Source organism: Theropithecus gelada, chromosome 3 (genome assembly GCF_003255815.1).
Source record: "Theropithecus gelada isolate Dixy chromosome 3, Tgel_1.0, whole genome shotgun sequence".
NCBI lineage: Eukaryota > Metazoa > Chordata > Mammalia > Primates > Cercopithecidae > Theropithecus > Theropithecus gelada.
In genome coordinates, this window is record NC_037670.1 from 116,538,280 (window position 1) to 116,562,607 (window position 24,328).

Genomic DNA, 24,328 nt, shown 5'->3' on the forward strand with positions numbered 1-24,328 from the left:
TGTGGAGGAATTAATCAGAAAGGACAAGAAAGTCATATTCAAATAGGTGGTAGGAGTAGAGACAATTCAATACAGAGAGAAGTCTTAGATGAGAGCAGTGAACCAGGGCACTGGACTGGGATTCAGGAGGCTTCCCCTAGACTCCAGTTCCACCGACGCAGCCTCAGGCAGGACTTCACCTCTCTGGGCATCAGTTTCTTCATATGTTAAACACACGGGGTTTTAATTAGGTGATCACTAAAGACCCCTGTAGCCCTAAAGCTCTGTGTCTCTAAGTGCTGAGAGGGCACCGACAGCATTCCTCCTCCCTAAGGAGCATAATGTGATGGTTCCGGCCGGCCCTGGCTGACTCTCGCCGTCCCTGGAGATGACTGGGTTCAGTGCCACCCGGACCAGAACTGGGGATGCAGAAGCAAGAGGCGAGTCTACTGCTCTCTCTCGGTCCTGGGCCGCTCTGTGATTGTTGGGCGTCCGGAAACTGTCTCCCCTATGGGTTTAAAAAGAAAACTGAGCGCTCAGGGGGTGTGACAGTCATCTGCAGGGGCTTGGGCGGTCCATGAGGCGAGGCTCTCTCTCGGCACCCGAGGCTCCAGGCTGATCTCGGCCTTATCCGCCGCAGCTGGCGCGCCCGGGCCAGGGCTGGCGGGTCGCCAGGGTGGGCGGCGGCCCCACCCGTGCGCCCCGGCGGCGAGAGCGGCAGGCTGGGCCCCTGGCCCGCGCCTGGCCTGGGGAGAGAGACTGAGCTGGCGGCGGGAGCTGCTCCTGCCGGCCGGGGCCCTAGCCCTGGCTGCAGCGGGAGGCGTCTCGGGGCCGGATGCCCGTGCGGGGCGGGGGCGAGGCCGCGGCGAACAAAGTCCAGGCCCCTCTGCTGGAGCGTCCGCGCGCCGGGAGGTTCTGCCAGACACGCGCGAGGTCCGAGGTGAGAGAGGCCAGGGAGCGCCTGGCCGCGAGGGGAGACCCGGGACACGGGGCACGGGGCGGGAGTGACGGGACCTTCACCCAGTGCCCCCGGGGCCTCGACCAGTCCGCCGGGCTGGACGCCCCGCGCCGGAGCGGGTGCACTTGGACCTGAGGCTGTGGTTTCTCCTCAGGCTGAGATGGATCTTGAGGCGGCAAGGAACGGAACAGTCCGGAGCCCCATGAGCGCGGAGGGCGACTTGGAACTGGGCGTCAGCAGGTACATTCCCAGCAGCCACTGGCTTTTCCGTTACACGCGAATCAGCAGGACCAAGTTCACCCTTGGAAAGAAGTTGTAAAAATCGGTTGATGCCTTTGAAGACTTTTGTTTTGGAGGCTTCTTTGAAAGGTCTTGCATCCTTCTGACCTTGGAGCAAAAGTGTTATGTGGCCTCAAAGAATGTCACTGAGGCTCCTTTTGGAACAGATTCAGGAAGAAAAGGCTGCCTTGAAAAGTGCTCCCTTCCCTTTGTGCAGGGGGATTCAATGAATATCTGTGTTGTGTAACATTCCTTGTATTACGTAACTCTTGAAACTTTTACAAATGACTTTAATATACATCATCTGGTTGTTCAGACCTATAGGGTGTCAGACATCTGCTGTTGATGGCTGTGCTTTTTGAACGAGGGTAGTGAAACAAAAACTCCATCCCCTCCTGCCCATCCCCTGTTATGTCTCTTCCTCCTTGTCTTACCCCTCCCCCTCCTCTCATCGCCAGGCTTGTTTGTATTTCTCCTTTCTGGGACAATCGGTGGGGAGGGGGAACTTCCGTACATCCGAATCAGTTTTGTTCAAGTGCTAGGGGGAAACAGCGCTTCCTTTGCCTTCGCGTCTTTCTCGGTTCCCCTGGCCCTTGTTAAACTCACTTCACAGGCTTTATGAACGGCGCAGAAGCTCCCAGTCAATGGCATGTGTCTTTGTTACCTCTTTCACTGTGGGAATAGTGAATCATTTTCGCCTTTAGCCTGAAATAGTTTATGAGGCTATTACGGTCTCTGAGTTCATGCCAGGCTACCCAGAAATAATTGACCTGTGTCATCACCCAGAGGGACAAATTTATCAGTTTCTGTAGTTTGTCCTCAAGCTGCTAGGGGCTTGATTAGCTAACTGAAAACATGCCTATCTGATGCTTAAACTGAAGCATTATTTTAGCCTGTTAACGTGTTTGTGCAGTAACCTTGCTGTATTTCTTCTAAGTACCATGGTATTTTTTCATAGAAAATTTAGTTTTGCCATATAGAATTGAAAAAGTGATAGATGGTGTTACTTCCAATGGAAGTACTTATACACGCAATAGAAAAGTATGGTTTTCATCAGCTGGCTGTTTAGGCAGGGATTGACTGTGAGTCTATTAATAGATGGCATTTTCATGAAGAAGTCTATTTATGTATTGCACTGGCTTAACATTTGATGCATGTACAGAGGAGCTATTCCTACAAAAGGTGTAGTAACACTTCAGAACCCAGGAAAGTCCTCAGAGGGGAAGACCACAGCTCCTGCTGGGAAGAAGAAAGCAGCTCAAAAGAGAAATACAGAAAGTTAACAATAAGTTAAGACCACAAGATTACGAAATAAAATGTAATGAAACTAATTTTTATAAAAGCAGACCAAAGATAATATATTTAAAAGAAGTTAAGCCTGCTTCAATCAAATTAGTTTTATTCTTGTTCTATTTATGTTGTTATTGCCCATGGCACATTCTTTTGAACGTATTTAGTGGCAGATGTTTGTCCAGCGATTTTAGTCAATACTTTACATAATTGGGAATCATCTTATGAGTAAAACTTTATCATTTAACTGGAAAATGTATCATATATATGTAAAAATCATCATATATATAAAAATCACACACACACATACACACATACACTCCCTCATGGATTTTATATTATAGTATGGAGGACAGACATAAATAATGCACATACTAAATAAGTAAGCCACAGCCAATGTTAGAAGGTAATTAATGCTATGAAAAAAACATTAATCCAGGTTAAGTAGATCAGGAGTGCAAAAGGGGAGTACTTAGCAATTTTAAGTAGGGTGGTTAGGGTAGATCTTATTTTAAAGGTAATATTTGAGCAAAGACTTGAAAGAAATGAGAGGAAACAGCTGTGTGGGTATCTAAGGGGAGAGCATTCCTGGAAAAGGTAACTGGCAGTGCAAAGACCCTGAGTTCTGAGTTGGGTACATGTTTGGTGAATTCATCACAGCAGAGAGTCCAGGCTGGTTGGAGCAGAGTAAGCAGGTTTGGGAGTAGGGGTGTGGTAAGAGAGGAAATAAGCAAACAGATCATGTGGGGCCTCAGAGGTTAATGCAAGGATTTTGGCTTTTATTGTAAGAAAAAGGAAAGCCATTGTAGGTTTTTGAGCAAATAAGTAATTTATGGCTTGCATTTTGAAATGATTACTCTGACTGCTGGTTGAAGATAGACTGAAGCAGCATAGGTGGAAGTGGAGAGACTAGGCAGGAGGCTGTCCTACTGGGGACAGCAATGAAAGTGGTGATAAGTGGTTAAATTCTAGATGCACTTTGAATGTATCACCAACAAGATTCCCTGACACCACTCTCCACAATCCTTCAGAAGAATGGACATTCCTAATTTTAAATCAAGATTTTTTTTTTTTTTTTTTTTTTAGTTTTAGAAAACAAATGATTGACTTAGCAGACACTGTTAACATACTTTTCTTTCCTGTGTATGTGAGCTCTGTAAGGCAGGCTACCATTTCTTATGTATCCATATATCCTTGTAGTACCTTGGACAGTTACTTTTGTACTTGCTGTGTTTGTTGAACTGAACAATTTTGACATTTTGTGAACATCACTGTTATATTTGAAAACATTATAATAGTTGAATATTGTAACTAAATATATTTATGTTCAATTGATTGTAAAACATTTTGTAACAGTTTTAAATTCAAGCAATTATATTTTTTACAGCAACCAAAAAAGGAAAAAAACGAAGAAAGTGAAATTGATTGGAGTATTAACATTGGTAAGCTGTGAAATGTTAAATGTGAATAATCCTACCTTTTATTCAGATTTGATGTATTGAATCAATTACCTTTAAAGCAAATACTTTAAGATTGTCCAGCTAGGCGAGTTGACTCACACTTGTAATCCCAGCTCTTTGGGAGGCTGAGGTGGGAGGGTTGCTTGAGACTAAGAGTTTGAGACCAGCCTGGACAACATAGTGAGATCTCATCTCTACAAAATAATAAAAATAAAAATCTTTAAAAAATAGCCATATGTCATGGCATGAGCCTATAGTCCCAGCTACTTGGGAGGCTGAGGCAGGAGGGTCTTAGGAGTCTGAGGCTGCAGTGAGCTATGATCACACCACTGCACTCCAGCCTGGGTGGCAGAGCGAGGCCCTGTCTCAAAAACAACAAAAAAAACTGTCTGCAGGCAGCAATAAATTGTCCTTGCTGCACCTGTGCTAAGTTTGGCTTATTATAGTCAGTGACCCACATTCTCAAGATGGATGATTTTTTAAAAAGTAGAGACAGGCTGGCGATGACACAGGGCAGAGCTAACTGGTGTGCAAGCAAAGTGAAAATGTGTTAGTAGCACAATGCAAACTCAACAAAATTTCAGGAAATTGCATTTCTGCATTTGCTTCACAAACACCCACCCTAAATTTAGCTTTAAATAAGCTTACATATCAAGAAAGTAATTGTTAAGTACATAAATTTTAATTTAAGGAATCTACATTCACATTTGGCTTCCAAAAATTGGCTAAATAGGGGATAACTATTAGGGATTCTGATTATGCTTAAAACAGTTTTCGGTGCTTTTCTGTTGGTACAAGACAAGACAATATTTTTGGAAGAAGTCTCCTAATCTGGTTTTCATTTGAAATATGTCTTACAGAGGCAGCTCAAGAAAGCATTTGCCCATTTTTGGTAAATATGATGTGTTTCAAACTGTGACAGCCATTAATTTGATAGCAAAGAAGTTAGAATTGTCGTGTCAGCTGAAATCCAACTTAGTAATTAAATGGATAAAAAGACACCAAAACCTCCACACTCTCAAACTCTGCTGCGTACTTCTCATGTAACCACGAAGCCCCCATTCCTTGTCTTCCCTCCTCTTTTTTAATTTGTTTGCTTAAAAAGGCTCAGTAAGGGCAATTAAAAAAAATTACTGCTTTGGAGAATAAATTGTTTATCAAATGAAAGCTGGTTTTAATGCATAGGTTTTAAATCTGCCTCCTACAGAAAATAAAATCCTGTAAACCTTAATGTAGAAACAGAAATTTTCATTTGAATTTAAAAGTTTTAGCTTAAGTTAAATTTAAATTTAATCTTTATTTTCACCTCTTAATCGATATCTTAATAGATATTTTTTGTTGAGGATAAAGTTGTGCTCTAACAGGAGTTAGAAATATATTATTTTGTGTAAAATCACTGAAAACAAACCTAGGTTTACTTAGGATGTTGCTGTGAAATTCACTTCATTTTACATTTATGCTTAGAGGCTGTAAAATTGTATTCAGTTAATATGAAAACATTTAAAATGCTTTTTAATGTTAACAACCTGACCCTGTGCTTTTAACTGTAGCTGACAGACCCAAGTGTTCTGTTTTCCTTTTCCCGGAACCATTAAAAATGAACCTTTGGGACACTGGTCCCTTTGTGGCAATTTTAGGGACCCAGCTCCATTGGCTCTTGATTTTACCTGCTCCCATTGTTTTATACAAGTTCTGCCTGGCTTCTGACCCTTTGTCTCTTTCAGTTCCCTTGCTTGCCCTGCGTGTTTGATGATGGAGTTTGCCCCATCCCTGAAACCTTGCCTGAACTCCTGGAACTCTTTGAGAACGGTTACACACATACCCACTTTCCACCATGTGCCTCTAACCTCAGCCTCGCCCAGATTATTGATGCAGTTTGACCTAGCTTCAGCCCTCAAAGGCTCCACTGTGCCAAGCCTGACTCATCACCCACTCTCCCAATAACTGTTCCTTGTCCCCAAAAGGGGCTGGGGAGGGGGGAATGGGCAGAGTAAAGCATTTTAAAAGAGAGGAGAGAAACAAAAAACAAGACAGGAAACTATAGAAATGGAAGCATAAGAGGAGGAAAATGTAGTCTAGAAGGCAGAGGAGGAAAGAAGAACAAAGAGAAAGAGTACCATAAATGGGTCAATCAAAAACAGAAAGAAAAGGTGAGAAATGGAAGAGGACTAATAAGACAGTAACAAAGTCCTTTGAAGTGTTAGGACACTGATCTGCTGGTTAGTTCTTGGGGATTGTGCACTTCACTGTGACAACTGGTATCACCCTTCCCCTCTGTAAGTAGTACTGTGTCCAAGATTCTTGGTGTGGCTCACCAGCATAGGCCTTCTATCTCTCTCTAACTTCCTCTCCCACACTTTGTACTGTGCCCTTCAGGAATTCCACTGCTAGGGGTTACTTAAGCATTCCATCTAGTTTCTAGTTACCTTCTTGTTATAAGCCTAATTCTTCCTACTACTTCTACACTCGCCGATTCTTCTCCAGGGAACTCCCTCTTACCTTCAAGGTTCTGCATATTTGGCAGGTGACACTGGTGACAAATAAATTTTTACAAAAGGTTCTACATAAGGATCTCCATGAGCAAGACTTCCCTAAGGTGCACATATAGACACACTGTAATGTTTGTTGTGCTTCACTACTGAGTTGCCTTTTTAAAGCTAAGTTAAACCTTTTAAAGGGATCTTATGTCAAAACTCAGAGCATCTATTTTCCCCTATTTTAAATTCTCCCTCTGAAATATTCTGAATGCTTTTTTAAAGGAGGTGGTGTGTATGTGTGTGTGTGTGTGTCTGTGTGTGTGCGTGTTTAAACTTAATGTCTTTTCCTAGCCATTCTTTATTACTGCAGGAGCTCTGGGAGATCAAATAATATTTCTTAAACCTTTATCCCTTCTGATTGTATTGTAATTATTTATTCAAATCAGATACTGATTAACCATAATTAGATTGATTTCTTCACAGAACACAAAATAAACAGAATCATGAAATTAAGGCGTTAATGATTTGAAGACCTCCTTTTCTAAGACATTCATTTGCAACTCTTAAAAAAGTACTGACTTTAAATAAAAATCCAAAGAACATATAATTAGGGAAGAGGAGAAATTCCATTCCACAGCTAAGTATTATTTTATTTCCTTTTTTTAGTTTCGATACTCTGATTGGCAGGATAAATTGTTTATGTCGCTGGGTACTATCATGGCCATAGCTCACGGATCAGGTCTCCCCCTCATGATGATAGTGTTTGGAGAGATGACTGACAAATTTGTTGATACTGCAGGAAACTTCTCCTTTCCAGGTAAGCATTTCTTTACCTTTTAAAAAAATCCATAGCATTTCTTTAACTGGGTAAACATTTGGAAGTTGATTTTGCTATTCATTACCATCTTACTTAATGATTTGGATATCTGGATGACTCCAGATATCATAGAAGGAGTTGTAAAATTCTCAGAAAATTGTTCAAATACTCATTTAAATTTAAAGAAATACATGTGTTCTTGTTTGACTTTCAATACAGGTGAAGCTTCTAAATAAAGTAAAGAAGTCACTCTACTTGAGAACAGTGGAAATGTAATGAGTATATATCTATGCAGTATCCATCCTATTAGTAATTGCTGATGAGTTTCAAAACACATCAGTTAAACATGGCAGTACTTCTTAGCTGTATTTAGCTTGCAGATCTGTTTCTGGGTTTTCTTTTCTTCTCTCCCCTTCACCTTAAAAAAATTATACCCATTTCTGTCTCTAATTTTGGATCAACCAGATTGACTGGAACTTGAGATGGCACTTCACTAAAGAGTGAATGGATTCAAAATGTCCCTTGGAATTCACCCAAAGGACTATAATTACTGAAGAGCCAAAAGAGTCCCATAAGTTAATGTTATCAATAAGAGAGGCCCTGACAATAGCATGAGAGTGGGGTTCCAATAGACATACTTATTTTCATAGTAACCAAATTCAACATAGAAATGAAGATTTTCATGCTTTCTACCAAGCCTGAAGCCTCTTTTCTCTAACAGACCTTTGGGCACTGGGCTGGAGAAGACTGAGTGAAACTTTACTGTTGCACAGATGGTAGAATATTTTCAAAACACTGGTAAAGGAAAGGCAGCTTTCTTAGCAAAGATATCTAAGACAAATTATCATTTAGACAGCATTGAATGAGAATTTACAATGTTCACTGACTGAAAACTACATATTTAGTTACTATTGTAGGCCTTACGTGTAAGTTCCTAAGAGAATAGGATTGCTTAATTAATACAACAGAATATGTTTACATAAATATTGATAAATATTAATGCCTTTTAAAAATCTGATAAAAGCATCCTTTGAATATTTAAAGCAAACTCCTATAAAAAGTTTATTTATTCTCAAGTAATATTGTCTCTGAAAAAATACCTCTTCATAATAAAAATAACAGAAATGGTGATTTTTCATTGTGCTTACTATGTGCTAGGTCCTATGCCGAGCACTTTACATACATTATTCCACTTTACCCTCACAAGAAAAATACTACACAGTAGGTAATGTTATCTTCTGTGATAGATGTTAAAACCAAGGCTTGGAGAGGGCAAATAACTTGTCCATAGTTACACTGCTGGTGGATGTTAGGACAGAATTCAAACACAGGTCTTTCTGCCATCCAAACCATGCTCATTGTCATATATATTACAGGGTCAATGTAGATGATTAGGAAAAAAAGTGCTTGGGAAAGTTTTAAATGGATTGCTTATTTGTGACTAGTGACCAAAACTTTAACATAAACACTATGAAGTTGTGATAGGACAGATAGTTTAAGAAGTCTTTAAAGAGGCCAGGCACAGTGGTTCATGCCTGTAATACCAGCACTTTGGGAGACCGAGGTGGCAGATCACCTGAGTTTGGGAGTTCAAGACCAGCCTGACCAATGTGGAGAAACCCCATCTCTACTAAAAATACAAAATTAGTCAGGCCTAGTGGCTCATGCCTGTAGTCCCAGCTACTCTGGAGGCTGAGGCAGGAGAACCGCTTGAACCCAGGGGGCAGAGGTGGCGGTGGGCCAAGATCACGCCATTGCACCCCAGCCTGGGCAACAAGAGCAAAACTCCGTCTCAAGAAAAAAAAAAAAAAAAAAAGGTCTTTAAAGAAATGGGAGAGTAGGAATTTTCTATTGTCTATTTGTTTTCCTAGAAAATCTATAGATCTACAACATATTAATTTTATATACATATAAAGCAGGATGATGCCCATATTAAGACACCTCAGTTAAAAATCTATTTCTCATGGAATACTACACATCTATAAAAAATACAAAATCACGAGCTACTTGGGAAGCTGAGGCAGGAGAATTGCTTGAACCCAGAAAGTAGAGGTTGTAGTGAGCCAAGATCGTGCCACTGCACTCCAGCCTGGGCGACAGTGCAAGACCTTGTCTAAAAAAAACAAAAACAAAAACAAAATTGTGTCCTTTTCAGCAACATGAATACAGCTGGAGGCAATTATCCTAAGCAAATTAACACAATAACAGAAAACCAAATGTTGCATATTCTCACTTATAAGTGGGAGCTAAGCATTGGGTACACATGGACATAAAGATGAGAACAATAGACACTGAGATCTACTAGAGAGGGGAGGGAGGGCAGCAAGGGTTGAAAAACCAAATACTAGGTACTATGCTCACTACCTGGGTGACGGGATCATTCATATCCCAAACCTCAGCATCACACAATATCCCCATGTAACAGACCTGCACATATACTCCCTGAATCTAAAATAAAAATTGAAATTATTTTAAAAAGAAGAAAGAAATGCAGACTCCCAGGCCACATCCTGGACCCACTGAATTAGCAATGGTATTTTAGCAAGACCTTTCCTTCCCCACAGTGAATCAGAGATGCATTTATGCACATTAATGTTCAAGGGTCTATTAAGTGGTCTGACCTTCCAGATGGGGAGCTGGGTTTCTCACTCATCCCTTTAGTAGCAGGACAATGACGCTATAGGAACTTATGCCAGCTGTCTTTGATTTCAATCTTATTTCATCTGGAAAAAAAAAAATCAAAGAAACTACAAAGACGCTTCTCCAGCTCCTGAATTGTCAGCATCATATTTCCACTGCCCCTACTTTGAAATTATCTTTGGGTTTCACATTTCCTGATTTTCAAACCATAAAGCACCATTTATTAGAGCACCAATAGAATATTTTTGTGGAATAAGACCCAACTTTATCTGTTCATGTATGGTCTAGCACCTCTTTTCAAGTGTTGCAGATATTATTTCTTGGTGACTCACATTAGCCTTCCAGTGAAGCACTTGTATGCCCATAAAACATCTGTGAAATAATATAGAGAAACTGGTGATTACTTCTAGGGAGAGAAAGTGAGTGGCTTTGAAAATGGGTGGGTGTGATGTCTCCCTGTATTCTCACTTGTAACTGTTGACATATACACCTTTACCAAGAAAAAATAAATTTAAAGTGATTTTTTTTAAAAAACATGGCTTCTACACGTAGTTAAAAATATCAGATTAACAGATGAATCGAAAAATAAAATATGGTAGATACATACAATGGAATATCATTCAGGTTTTTGAAGGGAAATAACTTCTGACACATGCTACGTCATAGATGAACCTTGAGGACATGATGCTAAATGAAATAAGCCACTCAAAAAAAAAGATAAATACTGTTTGATTCTACTTTTATGAGGTATCTAGAGTAAAATTCATAGGAACGCAAGTGGAATGGTGGTTAGTAGGGGTTGTGGGGAGGGACAGTAGGGAGCTGTTGTTTAATGGGTATAGAGTTTCACTTTTGCGAGATGAAAAAGTTCTGGAGGTTGGCTGGACAACAGTGTGAATATACTTAACAGTACTGAACTGTACACTTAAAAATAGTTAAGATGGTAAATTTTATGTAACATATCACAGTTAAAATTTTTAAAGTCAGATTAAAGCAATGCAATTCACTTATCACAGATCATTTCTCTTTTGGACCAACTTTATTAGTTCTGTTTTTGTTTTTACTAATACCAGAATAATTCCCAACTTTCTTACTTGGAGAACTTTTCTTGTTTTTTTTTTTTTCTTTTTTAACTTGTGCCTAATTATGAAACTGAATGGCTTTGTAGCTGGACATGGCAGAGAGGTGCCAAATTCAAGGTCTGTCTGGGGAACGGCCCAAGCAAGTCACTTACAGACCTGTGGTTGACGCAGAGATAAACTCATGAGAGTTGCCAACTTTGTTTTGGTAGCCTCTGAATTATAAACACTCCTGTTATGACACTTGGTACCCTGTAGCCATGTTTCTCGTTAGGCTTACTGGATGGATTTAGATTGGAAAGTTCCTCAAATGTTATGAATTTCCAACATCCACTCTTTGGTCATTTGTAAAAATAATATTCTCATACCTCTTTGAAGACAATGAAATCTTTAAAGGATACTTACTCTAAATCCAGACTGCTTATTGATGTGTTGAGAGTTGTAGAGTTTAGCAAAAATCATGGGGATTGGGAACAGATAGAGTGAGTACTTAGCTGAGGTTCCAGCTTATCTCATAGAGATGTTTACTTAGTCTATTCTTTAGAATTGTTGGATGCTTGGACAACCAGACTTAATAGGAGTCAAATGAGAAGGGCATGTTAGAAGAAAAAAAGGTTTATGTTACAAGAGGGTCTGACAATGACTTATTGTGAGCAAAGCCCGTCCTTGTCAACAGAATAAAGCTACTCCATGACAGGGTTGTTCCCTCACAATGAGTCAGTTGTGCAGAAACTATGCACACAACATTCTGCATCCAAAACATTAAGGACAGAGTTGGAGAAAACAGTTTTTCTGCAGAGTGTCAAGGACTTGATATCTTTTATGCTGTCTCTGTGACTGTAATAATCTAGAAAATTCTGGGGGGAAATAGCTGCACCCTGATTGTCCTTGCATTGCCTCTTGGTTGAGGGAAAAAATGCCATTTTGAGCCCCAAGGCACCTTCATTAATTGTCCATCGTGCCTAGGGTGCCTGAACAAACACCAGCTCTTTATTTTGAGATGAATAATTCTATGTGGTAAAAGAAGTCCTAGGCAACATTTAAAAATAACTAAAAGCATGTAATTGGATTGTTTGTAACACAAAGAAAGGAGAGATGCTTGAGGTGATGGAAACCTCTCCTTCTTCCTCTTCGAAGAAAAAGAAGTCTTGGGCAGATTCAGGAAAGGTGGACACTGACTTACTTTGAGACTCAAAAGTGAAAATGAAGACTATGTTTCCCTATCTAATCCTTAATGTATACACTGCTTATTCAGACCCTTCACCCATGAGCTGTGTGACCATGGGCAAGTCTCTGAACCTCTATAATCCTTACTGTTCTCACCTTTGAAAGGTAAGCATAAATTTACTGATAGAATTAAGTGAGATGATTTGTGTAAAGTGTCTGGAACATAGTAAATGATCAATAAATATTGGGAGAAACTAATTATAAGAACTTGGAAATGAAACAACCCACTCTGTTTCTTCATTTATAACATGTACAGGTTATATAGGTATTCTCTAAAATGAATAGGTAGCTTCAGGACTTCCCCAGTTCCTTACTATGGGAGGCATTCAGGTGGACTGGGGTGTAAGTTTTACATCCTGGCATATTAGAATCAACCAGGACACTTTTTCTTTTTTGAGACAGGGTCTTGCTCTGTTGCCCAGGCTAGAGTGCAGTGAAGTTATCATAACTCACTCCAGCCTTGAACTCCAGGGCTCAGGTAATCCTCCTGCCTCAACCACCTGAGTAGCTGGGACTACAGGCACCTGCCACCATGCTGGGCCAACTTTTTGTAGAGGTGGGTTTCACCACGTTGCCCAGGCTGGTCTCAAACTCCTGGCCTCAAGTGATCCTCCCACCTCAGCCTCCCAAACTGCTGTAATTACAGGTGTGAGCCACTGGGCCTGGCAGGAGGCACTTTTAAAAAATGTGATGCTTTGGACTCAACCAGAGATTCTGGCTGCATTGGGCTTGAGTGGAGCCTGGGCATCTGTAATTCTTAAGCTCCCCATGTAATTCTAATGCACAGACAGCATTAAAAACCACCAAGCCAAATGACCATGTAGATATCGTTTATGAGACTGAAGCAGAATAGGTAGCATCTGACAAGACCAGGACTAGGCTCTTTTCAGATCTAGCATACCGTGACTCTCCAGGCGACACACCAACATACATTTAGTTCACCTTTGTCCCAGGCAACAAAGTGTCTGAGTTTCCCCGGGGGGTTCTGGGGCTCCTCAGGTTACTAACCCAGCACTAGATTTCCATTCTTAGGACTCTGAGAAAGGAGCGGGTCCAATCTGGAATGCTCATAGATTCTTTCCTAGGAGGGAGAGTCAATTTGAGTTGATATCTGTGTTAGTCCATTTTGTGTTGCTATGAACGAATATCTGAGACTGGGTAATTTATAAAGAAAATGTGGTTTTTTGGCTCATGGTTTGGCAGGCTGTGAAAGTATGGTACCCACATCTGTTTGGAGCTTCTGGCGAAGCCTCAGGAAGCTTTTACTCAATGAGGGAAGGTGAATGGGGAGCAGATGTGTCATATGGAGAGAGAGGGAGCAGAAGGGAGAGGCCAGGCTCTTTTTAACGACCAGCTGTCACATGAACTGAGTGAGAATTTGCTCATTATCTCAGGGAGGGCACCAAGCCATTCATGTGGGATCTGTCCCGTTGACCGAAACACGTCCCATCAGGCCCCACCTCCAACACTGAGGATGAAATGTGAGATTCGGTGGGAACAAACATCCAAACCATATCAGTATCTTTATTGAGAGAATTTAAAAGTTTGAGGTAGGTGTTGAAAGAGAGGAAAAACTTATTTCAGATTTCACCCAATTTTTCAGTTCAGGGAAATGAAAAACCACAATGAGTTTTACAAATGCCACAGCTTTAGAATAACTTGTCTGCCTCTAGTTCCAAACACTATTATAATTTGCTCTATTTAAAACTTCAGGATAGAAATGAACACACAGAAATGAACTGATAAGATGAAAAGTAAAATAGGGCGTGAATCTTCAAGGTTCTGATAGCTTATAAAGAGCTAGATTCATAATCAGAAATTTCACTGTGAACATCAGTAGAATTTATAATCCTGGGGGAAAGATTATGCTGCAGTTGGGGCCAGATGCCTGGTAATTTATCCTGACAGTAGTTTGAGTTTTAAATAAATTTCAACCTTATCTTTCTTTGGAAAAAGATAAGGAGGATACACAGCACCATGAAAACATGACCCCTGGGCTATTTACACATGGCAAAGGAACAAAGAGACCAATTTCTCTCCTAGGACCATGGAAAATGAGAAATATGTACCCTGATGTATTTTCTCAACAATGCTGTGGTGATATTTTATCCTATTATTTTGTGAATGCAGTAGATGTCAGCTGTTTCTTATTTTTTCATTTGTGTTTTCTAAAAAGTAAAAATAAGTCATTATCACATGAATAAATCAGTACAGTATAGTGTTACGAGCATAGGCCAAATTGCCTGGGCTGACTTTCAGCTCTGCCACTTACTAGCTGTATGACATTAAGTAGGTTATTTTATTTATCTGTGCCTCCATTTCCTCTTTTATAAAATGGGGTTTGTAAAATAGTCTCACCTCATAAGATAATTCAATGAATTTACACACTTAAAATATTCAGAACAGTGCCTGGTATTTAATAAACGCTCAATAAACATCAACTATTATTAAAACATGAAAATCAGGAAAGATACATTGACATTTTATCAAATTAGCTCAAATTAATAGACAATAGATTTCTTTCCAATTAACCCTGCTTCAAAAATACTAGAATACAGCAGTGCTGGTAAACAAGAGGTAGAATGCAGGATATTCATTTATTGCCAGTGATCACTGACGTGCCTTTGAGCAACCAAGTTATCTTCCCTTTCTAGTTTTTCCTCCTTTGCGATGGATAAACTTAGCCTTTCCCTTACTTATGTCATATGAGTTGTGTAAAGAAAAAACACACAGATATAAAAATAAAATTTATTGAAGTACCTATAAAGTGCTTTGAGCCACCAAAAAAAGTGCCTCTTAAATCCTGTGTTTTCTATTTTAAATATTTCTTAATCCCTTCTCTGTCTTCTGTGTGTCTTGTGGCTTCCTCGTCTCTTCAGTGGCTCCTCTATGCCTCCTTAGAAGGCTGCTTTGCTAAAGGCTGAGACTACCAGGATGGGGGAAAGACCTGGGAGGGCTTATCTTCCCTTTCTTGGCCCTTAATGTCCAGTACCTAAACCCTTGGGCTCTTTACTTGAGTAAAGTGAAAATAATGCACTTGAGTGTGCAAAGAAAAGAGTGTTTTTTAAAGAGAACCTTAACAATAGCATCTTCTAGCTTTCATACATTTAAATTAACAGATTTTTTAAAACCTGGCAATGACTATAATAGTTTGATCTTTTAACATGTTTTATTTTATTTTTTAATTTAGTGAACTTTTCATTGTCGCTGCTAAATCCAGGCAAAATTCTGGAAGAAGAAATGACTAGGTAACTCATATATATGGTGTACTTTTTTAAAGTTTCATTTGAAAATAATTTCAAATTATAGAATTATAAGAATATACAAATAACATGTATACCCAGATTCACCTATTGTTATCATTTTTTGCCCCCAAATCCCAATTTAAATTAAGATGCACACATCATGGCCTTTTACTGCAGTATGACTCCTAAGAATAAGGATATTTTCTTACATAATCACGGTACAGCCATTAGCTTCAGTAAATTTCAATACTTTTATCTAATATAACATCAATATTCCAATTTTGTCATTTGATCCAATAATGTCATTTATGGCATTTTCTCCTCCTTCTAGTTTCTCAGTAGTAATCTCTAAAGCCTGTAAGCATGATGTTTGTATGTCTGCATAGCAATGTTGCTGATTGTAACAAGTGCTGTCTGTACACTGAAAGGCCTGAAAGGTGTCTATCTGGAAGCGGTTTATAAAATTAGATAATAAAAATTTGAAAGTATTGATATGTACTTATTATTTTTTAAAATACTAACTTTCTACTAATTTGGTAAAACCTTCATTCCAAATTAGTTTGAATTCATGACATTTTACCATGTCATTTTTTAAAAATATTTCAAATTCTGACAAATAGGAACAGAGTTTTTGGTTCTTTGTATAAAGAATGTGGAAAAACCAGTATGGAAAGGATGATTTCACACATTCAATCTGCTTATTACTATATATGCAATATGTAAATAGTAGTGAACTTTTCAGTACAATAAGATATACAAGTCTAGAATATAATTATGAAAGAGGAGTTAAATTGTATCTCAAATTATCAATATCAGTTAAAAACAAATCATTAACTTTTTTACAGTTAACAACAAAAATTTATCCATTTTCTTTGGCTAACAGTTCAAATAAACAGATTTGCCATCATGGAGCTCATCATTTTATAATTTAAGAAAAGAAAAAAATGTAATGTCTCTTTGTTATAATGTATACAGTTTTTGTTATCAGTTTAGTAAATTGATTAATTTCCAGTTCTGAAAATTTCTCCTGAAAGAGATGAATAAAGGATGGTAGGGTGGGGGCAGTGGCTCACGCCTGTAATCCCAGCACTTTGAGAGGCCAAGGTGGGCAGATCACTTGAGGTCAGGAGTTTGAGACCAGCCTGGCCAACATGGTGAAACCCCATCTCCACTAAAAATACAAAAATTAGCTGGGTGTGGTGGTGCATGCCTGTAATCCCAGCTACTCGGGAGGCTGAGGCAGGAGAATCACTTGGATCCAGGAGGCGGAGGTTGCAGTGAGCTGAGATAGTGCCACTGCACTCCAGCCTAGGTGACAGAGTGAGACTCAGTTTCAAAAGAAAAGAAAAGAAAAGAAAAGAAAAAAGAAAAGGAAAGAAAAACAAAGGTATTTAATAGAGCCTTTCTTTTTTTTTTCCAGATATGCATATTACTACTCAGGATTGGGTGCTGGAGTTCTTGTTGCTGCCTATATACAAGTTTCATTTTGGACTTTGGCAGCTGGTCGACAGATCAGGAAAATTAGGCAAAAGTTTTTTCATGCTGTTCTACGACAGGAAATAGGATGGTTTGACATCAACGACACCACTGAACTCAATACGCGGCTAACAGAGTAGGTACATTGTTAATGTCACACTTTCATACAGAAATTAATTACTATGTGAAAATTTGTCAAGGAAAGTTTTTAAATGAAAAATGTGACTAGATTGAGCATCTGACCTGTATTAGAAATCGATCATCTGGCAGCCATGTCTGGCAGCATCTATAGCCTAGGCCATTGCATGTTAGCTTTCCCCCAAGGTGCACAGCAGGTTTATTTGAGGACTGAGCTCACATCTTATACTTGTTTATTTCTCATGGAACTTTCTACTGCAGGACCTGACAGGTGCTAGACTCTTAGTAAAGATGGTTGAATGAATGAATAGATGATTGAATTAATTTACAAAGAGACTTGCTTTAGCAATTGTTGACTCTTCACTTACTCAACAAATATTTGAGGGTGTTTAATGTGCTAAGTACCATTCTATGTGTTCGTAATGTATCAGTGAACAAAGCACAGATCTCTGTTCTTTTGGTGCTTACATTCCAGTAGGGGGAGATAGATGATAAACTTTCCTGACTGAGAGTCCTGGCAAGGGCATCCTGAGCAAATAAGTCAAAAAAAAAAAAAAAAAAAGAGGGAAGAGCAAGACATTTAGGGTCTTGTAAACCACAAAGACCTCAGCTTTCACCCAGTGAAATGGCAGCTGTTGGTAGTTTCTGAGCTGAGGAGTAACATGACCAGACTTGCATTTTCAAAGGATCACACTGTCTGCTGTGTTGAGAATAGACTGGGATGAGAATAGGGACAAGGGTAGAAGCAAAGATCTTTTCCCTGTTACTTCCCTATAATAAGAAATGCAGTAATCCTTCCCTATTACTGTTGTTTATTATTGTTGCAATGTTCTTCTTAATTCTTGCTTTTAAACAGATAGATTTATATGCTCAAAATGTTAATGCTTCTCTCATAGGATTGACTTATTTAATAGTATCAACTTTAATGATACTAACTTATTAGAAGCATTGATTAATCCTGAATTTCTTCCTTTGTGCGGTGTTTAGGTGGGGAAGATGTTATTCAAGAGGCTAAGACTCTCAAAGAGGCTTGCAGTCAGTGAACAAATTTTACTTGTCTATGTGTTTGTTGGATGTCTACTTCATCTTTCTAACTGAAACCTCCTGCCTGTAACCACTTAGGTGTGATCTTTTTTAGTGACATCTCCAAAATCAGTGAAGGAATTGGTGACAAGGTTGGAATGTTCTTTCAAGCAGTAGCCACGTTTTTTGCAGGATTCATAGTGGGATTCATCAGAGGATGGAAGCTCACCCTTGTGATAATGGCCATCAGCCCTATTCTGGGACTCTCTGCAGCCGTTTGGGCAAAGGTATGTTTGAAAGCTGGCCATTTTTATGTGTGTTAACCCCTGCACACAGTTATCTTTAATATGCAGAAGTCTCATACTTTACCTGTGCAGGTCTGCATTAAATGTCAGTTGAAACTACATCCAGTAACATGGTGTTAATATGGTGCTTTAGTAAGGAAATTAATTTTTAACATAATTCAAAATGTCACAGCTTGGGTGTGGTGACTCATTCCTATATCTCAGCACTTTGGAAGGCCAAGGTGAGTAGATCACTTGAGGTCAGGAGTTCAAGACCAGCCTGGCCAACATGGCAAAACCCTGTCTCTACTAAAAATATGAAAAAGTAGCCTTGCATGGTGGTGCATGCCTGTAATCCCAGCTACTCAGGAGGCTGAGACAGGAGAATCGCTGAACCCAGGAGGTGGAGGTTGCAGTGAGCCACGATCATGCCACTTCACTCCAGCTTGGGTGACAGAGTAAGACTTCATCTCAAAATAATAATAATAATAATAATAATAATAATAATAATAAAAGAATTCACAGTTCTTACTTCAGTTACCCTTAGTTAAGGAAGTGCAACTTTAAAATATAACATTGCCCTCAAATTATTGCATGAACATAAAAATTTTAAATAGAGTTTGGATTTGTTCTATTTATTTTAATTATTACCTGTTATGGGTAAGTGGCACTCTGCCAGTTTTGCCTTGCAATAAAATACACAAAATGTATTCTGCGTCGGTCAACACTTCAGAGTCGAGAAATTTTACTGGCAATTTTTGCTCATCCTGGGGTTGATGATTTACATAGTGAACTACTTGTATCTCTTTTGTTTTTATTTTTCCTTTGCTTTTCTCCTGAAACGTCTTGTTTGGCTATCTTATTATTCAGCAGAATGCCCATGAGGAGGTCTGGAAGTATTGTTTTTATAGTAATTAAAAATTGTGATACAAGGCCAAGGTGGGTGGATCACGAGGTCAGGAGATTGAGACCATCCTGGCTAACACAGTGAAACCCCGTCTCTACTAAAAATACAAAGAATTAGCCAGGCGTGGTGGTGCGCACTTGTAGTCCCAGCTACTCGGGAGGCTGAGGCAGGAGAATCGCTTGAAAATGGGAGGCGGAGGTTGCAGTGAGCCAAGATCGTGCCACTGCATTCCAGCTTGGGCAACAGAGTGAGACTGTCTCAGAAAAAAATGTGACACAATAAAGGAAAGAATGGTAAATCCTTTCAAAGCAGTAAAGCTTTATTTTATTTTACCTTATAACTAACAGAGAAAAACAGTAGATGTGGAACTTGACAGTGTTCCCAAGAATGCTATTAAGAGAATTATGTGTGGATTTTCTTTTTTCCTGAGTACTCTTGGGGAGCCTATCACCTGGGTGGGTCAGATATAGCCTTTGAGGGATGTGGACGCAGTCATTGGATCTAGAAACTGGCATTTGCTATGTGACTTTAATATTTGGTAAAGGAGAGGGTTTGAGAAGAAAAAGTAGGTTAAAGAGTTGACCAGAGTGCCTTTAAACTTTTCTCCCTATTCAAAAGTGATCACTGTTTCTTTTCTGTCCAGATACTCTCGGCATTTAGTGACAAAGAACTAGCTGCTTATGCAAAAGCAGGCGCCGTGGCAGAAGAGGCTCTGGGGGCCATCAGGACTGTGATAGCTTTCGGGGGCCAGAACAAAGAGCTGGAAAGGTCAGGAAGGTTCTTTAGCCACTGGTTTAAAGAATGTGTTTTTACATTTCGTTGCTTCTTCTTTTGTGGTTTGTGTTTATTACCTTCCCTTTCCTAATATTAACCCTTCTCCCATAAATTATAAGCACCCTTTACTGATGGCTATAGTTGAATGTCAGACTCTAAAGCAAGGTTCTTAACTTTTTATGTTCCATGGACTCTTTTGGCTATGTGATAATACAAATGGACTCCCTTGTTTTTAAATGCATAAACCAAAATATGCTAGCCCTTTGGGGAGCCAAGGCAGGAGGAGAGCTGGAGTCCAGGAGTTCAAGACCAGCCTGGGCAATAGTAAGACCCCGGCTCTACATTTTTTTTTAATTAGCTGGGTGTGGTGGTGTTTTCCTGTGGTCCCAGCTACTCAGGAGGCTGAGGCAGGATAATCACTTGAGCCCAGAATGTCAATGGTGCAGTGAGCTGAACTCCAGCCTGGATGATAGAGTAAGCCGCTGTCTCAAAAAAATAAATAAATAAATAAAAATTAAAAAAAAAACAAAAACGAAATAAATAACCGCTCCCCCCCCCAAAAAAAAACAAGTAGGATTACAAAGGAAAATAATTGTATTAAAAATACTTATCAAAATATTTTTTATTTTTACTCCCTTAATGACTATGAACTGGAATATAGAAGAGAAAAACCTGAGAAAAGATTGACTTCCCAGTTATAGCCCAGAATTCTTTGTAGGGCCTTGTGGGTCCTCCATGACAATGAGGTAGGGCTTCCCAACCAGGCCTCTGGCTTTCAACTTTAATACTCCAGAATAAGCCTGGAAAATTGACCAGTGTCTGGGGGCATGTTGCAAACTCTTCTCTGAAAAAATTATCAAGGTATGATTGACATATGAAAAGCTGTGTATACATCTTTAATGTGTATATCTCAATGAGTTTGGGTATAAGCATACACCTATGAAAAAGGCTATTCTGCTCTACTTAAATGAAAAGAATTACTTAGGGTTTTATTTAAATAACATTATCCCCTACTATAGTTGAAGTATGATAAAGCATTTAAAGTATATAAAGCATTTTCTTTGGCTGTTCTATGGGACTCTTGATACCCACAACTCTTGGATATAAAAATTCTCTGGAAATTCTCTAGCATTAAAAACAAAGTTTCCCTTACTCCCCCCATTTCATTTTCTACTTTTCTATTCCTTAATCCCTCTTCAAAGCCAACATGTTTCTGGTCCTCTAACCTCTTCCTTTTTTCTCTCTCACTGCTGTTTCCTGTACACAGTAGTCCACACAGACCACACTAACCCTCAGTTGGACCTCTGGATGTCAGTGTAATCTGTGCCGCTCCATTAGTCCCGGTAAGCGAGCCACCTAAGCGAAGGTAATTACAGTGTGTCCGCTGCTGTCACTGGAGCTCTGTGTCACACTGGGCAGACACAAGTCTTCCTGCCATGCCTTGAGGCTCAGCCACGCAGGAGAAATCACAGTGCTGGCCATGGCCTGCTGGCTACCCCCAGAGATGCAGCTGTGCTCTATGAATGCAGCCCCCAACCAGAGAAAAGCACCCTGAAGAGCTGGGTGCTTTATGCAATAAAAAAGACAAACCTTCTGGTGGCAGAATATGTTTTTTAAAAAACTAATGAATTCCCATGTTTTATTTGGTTCAACACTAAAAGTGGTATTGCTGTAGTTTTTTTGTTTGTTTGTTTTGGTTTTTTTTGTCACAAAGAGAAATACCCTAATTTGTGTAATATTTTCCCCTCAAAGTGAAGTGTCATTGCATATCATCCATTGGATTTTTCTTTAAATTTCAGGGAGCCCAAATTAAATTTTACATACCCTCTGGGTCTAGCATGGAAAAGTAGATTTGATTTAACTTGATGAAAAAAATATTGTAATTTAACAGAATCATTCTAGATATTTTAAACTTTATATCAAATGCCAGCAGCCAGTAATAATGCATTTGAATTATGATTCAAAGATATGATAGTAATAGAATGAGCAAAACTCAGGAAGAGATAAAAGTTGAACACAATGATACTAATATAATAGTAAGAGAAATGATCAGGCTTGCTAACTATGAACCAGCTACTGTACTACTTTCTATAATTATCTATCAACCTCACAATTATCTTGCAAATTAGGCATTATTAAATCCATTTTACATATGATGAATTAAAGTCTGGAAAATTGAATAAGAACTCATATTGCATAAGTAGTGACTACCTTATAACCTGTACCTACCTTGACAGATGAAGGTCACCCTGATTTTTAAAAGAGTCAAAGAGAGAAGCCTATGTTTATGTACAACAACATGTAAAATTTTCATCCCTCACCCAGTGGGCAATAGAGGGAGGATTTTCTTTTCTCCAGAGAGAAGACATTGACCAGAATTAAGAATCTAACTGTTTATGAGTTTCGGTAGTGTTTACAGTCAATTCTGGTTTGACTTGGTTTCTCTCATTCCTTCTTAATGCTGACTTGTGATGTTGCCGTGAAGGTGATGGAGAAGCTCTTACATATCCCAGGATGAGCCCTCAATTCTGGAATAGCCACAGGAATGTTGGTTGGCCTGCAAGGGATGAAGGGAAATGGAGCCAGGCCAGTAAAGAGAAGGCTTGGATCTGTTCTAGGCCTGGCTGATCCTGAATTAGTTCAATTCCCAAAGAGCTGGGTCTCACCATGGGTTCATTACCTTGACTGACTTTGTTACTTAAACCTCCAACTATATAGGAGCTGAGTGTGACTCGGATTATGGATTGTTATTCTTAATTATAACGTTTTCCCTCTCATTTTTCTGGTAGGTATCAGAAACATTTAGAAAATGCCAAAGAGATTGGAATTAAAAAAGCTATTTCAGCAAACATTTCCATGGGTATTGCCTTCCTGTTAATATACGCGTCATATGCACTGGCCTTCTGGTATGGATCTACTCTAGTCATATCAAAAGAATATACTATTGGAAATGCAATGACAGTAAGTAGTTCTCCTAACATTTATGAAGAATATGAAAATCTTATTTATCCATCTACCTTCTCTTCTTTTTGATATCCCTCCTTTGTGAAAGATGAGCATGATTATAGGTTTTTGTTTTTGGTGAATCTTTCCGCTGTCCAGTGGGCAGGGCTGACTTTCTAGAATATACAAGTCATAATTATGAGTGTGGATAAGAAAATAGCATGTGGTTAGACCATTTGTGAAACATATACAATGTATAAAAGGAAATTAAAATGGGATGGATTTACGAATAAACAAATATGGATGGGAGCCATCCTCCCTCTGCCACTGAGTTTTATTATATAAGAAAGTAAGCATCATTATTATAGAATAGGTCATTGCACAAGAGAATTTACATTTGTAGCACTTAAAACAATCAGCTCTCTGAAATACAAGAAGAGAGGTTATGTTAGTTTATTTTTCTTATTTATCAAAATGAAGATAGCTTCATTTTATGATTATTAAAATAATATATACTAATTTTACAAAGGATTAGGATACAGAATTTTTAAAATTAAAATTACTTACAATCTAATAATTTATATTCTCTTGATGATAATTTTTGGCATATATCTTCCAGGTCATTTTATATATATATACACACACACACACACACACACACACATACACACACACACATATTATTCTCTTTCAAAACTGGGATCATACTATGTATACCTTTTTGTAACCACATTTGTGAACTACCATTATTTTGTGACCATCTTTCTATATCGGAGACTCGAACAATATGTAACTATTTAAATAGAAATCTTTTAAAATCTTTACTTCCCTGTCTTACTAAAGTGAGGATATTGAGCATAATTTGGCCCTTTGATGATGACTTGGGGTTATTATGAAGTGAATATTTTCAGAATGCTTTATGCAGTGGTATCTTCAGACTTCATTGAAGGGTTGTGGGTGTTTGACTTGGTGAGCCCTCATTAATGCTGAGTCTAGTTTTTCTCACTTCTATCTTCTCTCTGGCAGTCAGTTTGGAAGCTTGACACCCTTTCTTCACTTCTTCATTTACTATTGATGTTTTATAAAGAAAGGAGGTTGAATCCTGACTCTACCATTCACCTTTGGTGATTAGTTGGTCCTCTCTGGCCTTAATTTCCTCATTTGTAGTATGTGGACAATGATACCTATCCTGTAGGGCTGAGAGTGCTATCCCCAGAGGGAGCCCAAGCAAAGCCCTCTGCATAAGGGGCAGGGACTCTATTGCATTAACCTTATAACATCTATATGGTCAACATTATTTTTCTTTCTTATTGGTCTTTATCTGTATTGCAG

At 39.0% G+C, this 24,328-nt stretch overlaps 1 protein-coding gene across 3 annotated transcripts in view; it reads left to right on the forward strand.

Annotated features, from left to right (window-relative positions):
* Nucleotides 1-830: 830 nt before the first annotated feature.
* The window catches only part of ABCB4 (ATP binding cassette subfamily B member 4), a 76,198-nt gene continuing 52,700 nt past the window's right edge, over nt 831-24,328 (forward strand). For 2 of the 3 annotated variants that reach the window (XM_025379378.1, XM_025379379.1), the window contains exons 1-9: nt 856-919; nt 1,092-1,177; nt 3,894-3,948; nt 7,110-7,260; nt 15,397-15,454; nt 16,872-17,063; nt 18,204-18,375; nt 19,923-20,047; nt 22,843-23,014. In XM_025379378.1, coding sequence (XP_025235163.1) covers nt 1,098-1,177; nt 3,894-3,948; nt 7,110-7,260; nt 15,397-15,454; nt 16,872-17,063; nt 18,204-18,375; nt 19,923-20,047; nt 22,843-23,014 — 1,005 coding nt within the window. In that variant the 5' untranslated portion in view covers nt 856-919; nt 1,092-1,097. Of the gene's footprint in view, nt 920-1,091; nt 1,178-3,893; nt 3,949-7,109; nt 7,261-15,396; nt 15,455-16,871; nt 17,064-18,203; nt 18,376-19,922; nt 20,048-22,842; nt 23,015-24,328 lie in introns of all 3 variants that reach the window. The other variant, XM_025379377.1, reaches the window with a different exon arrangement.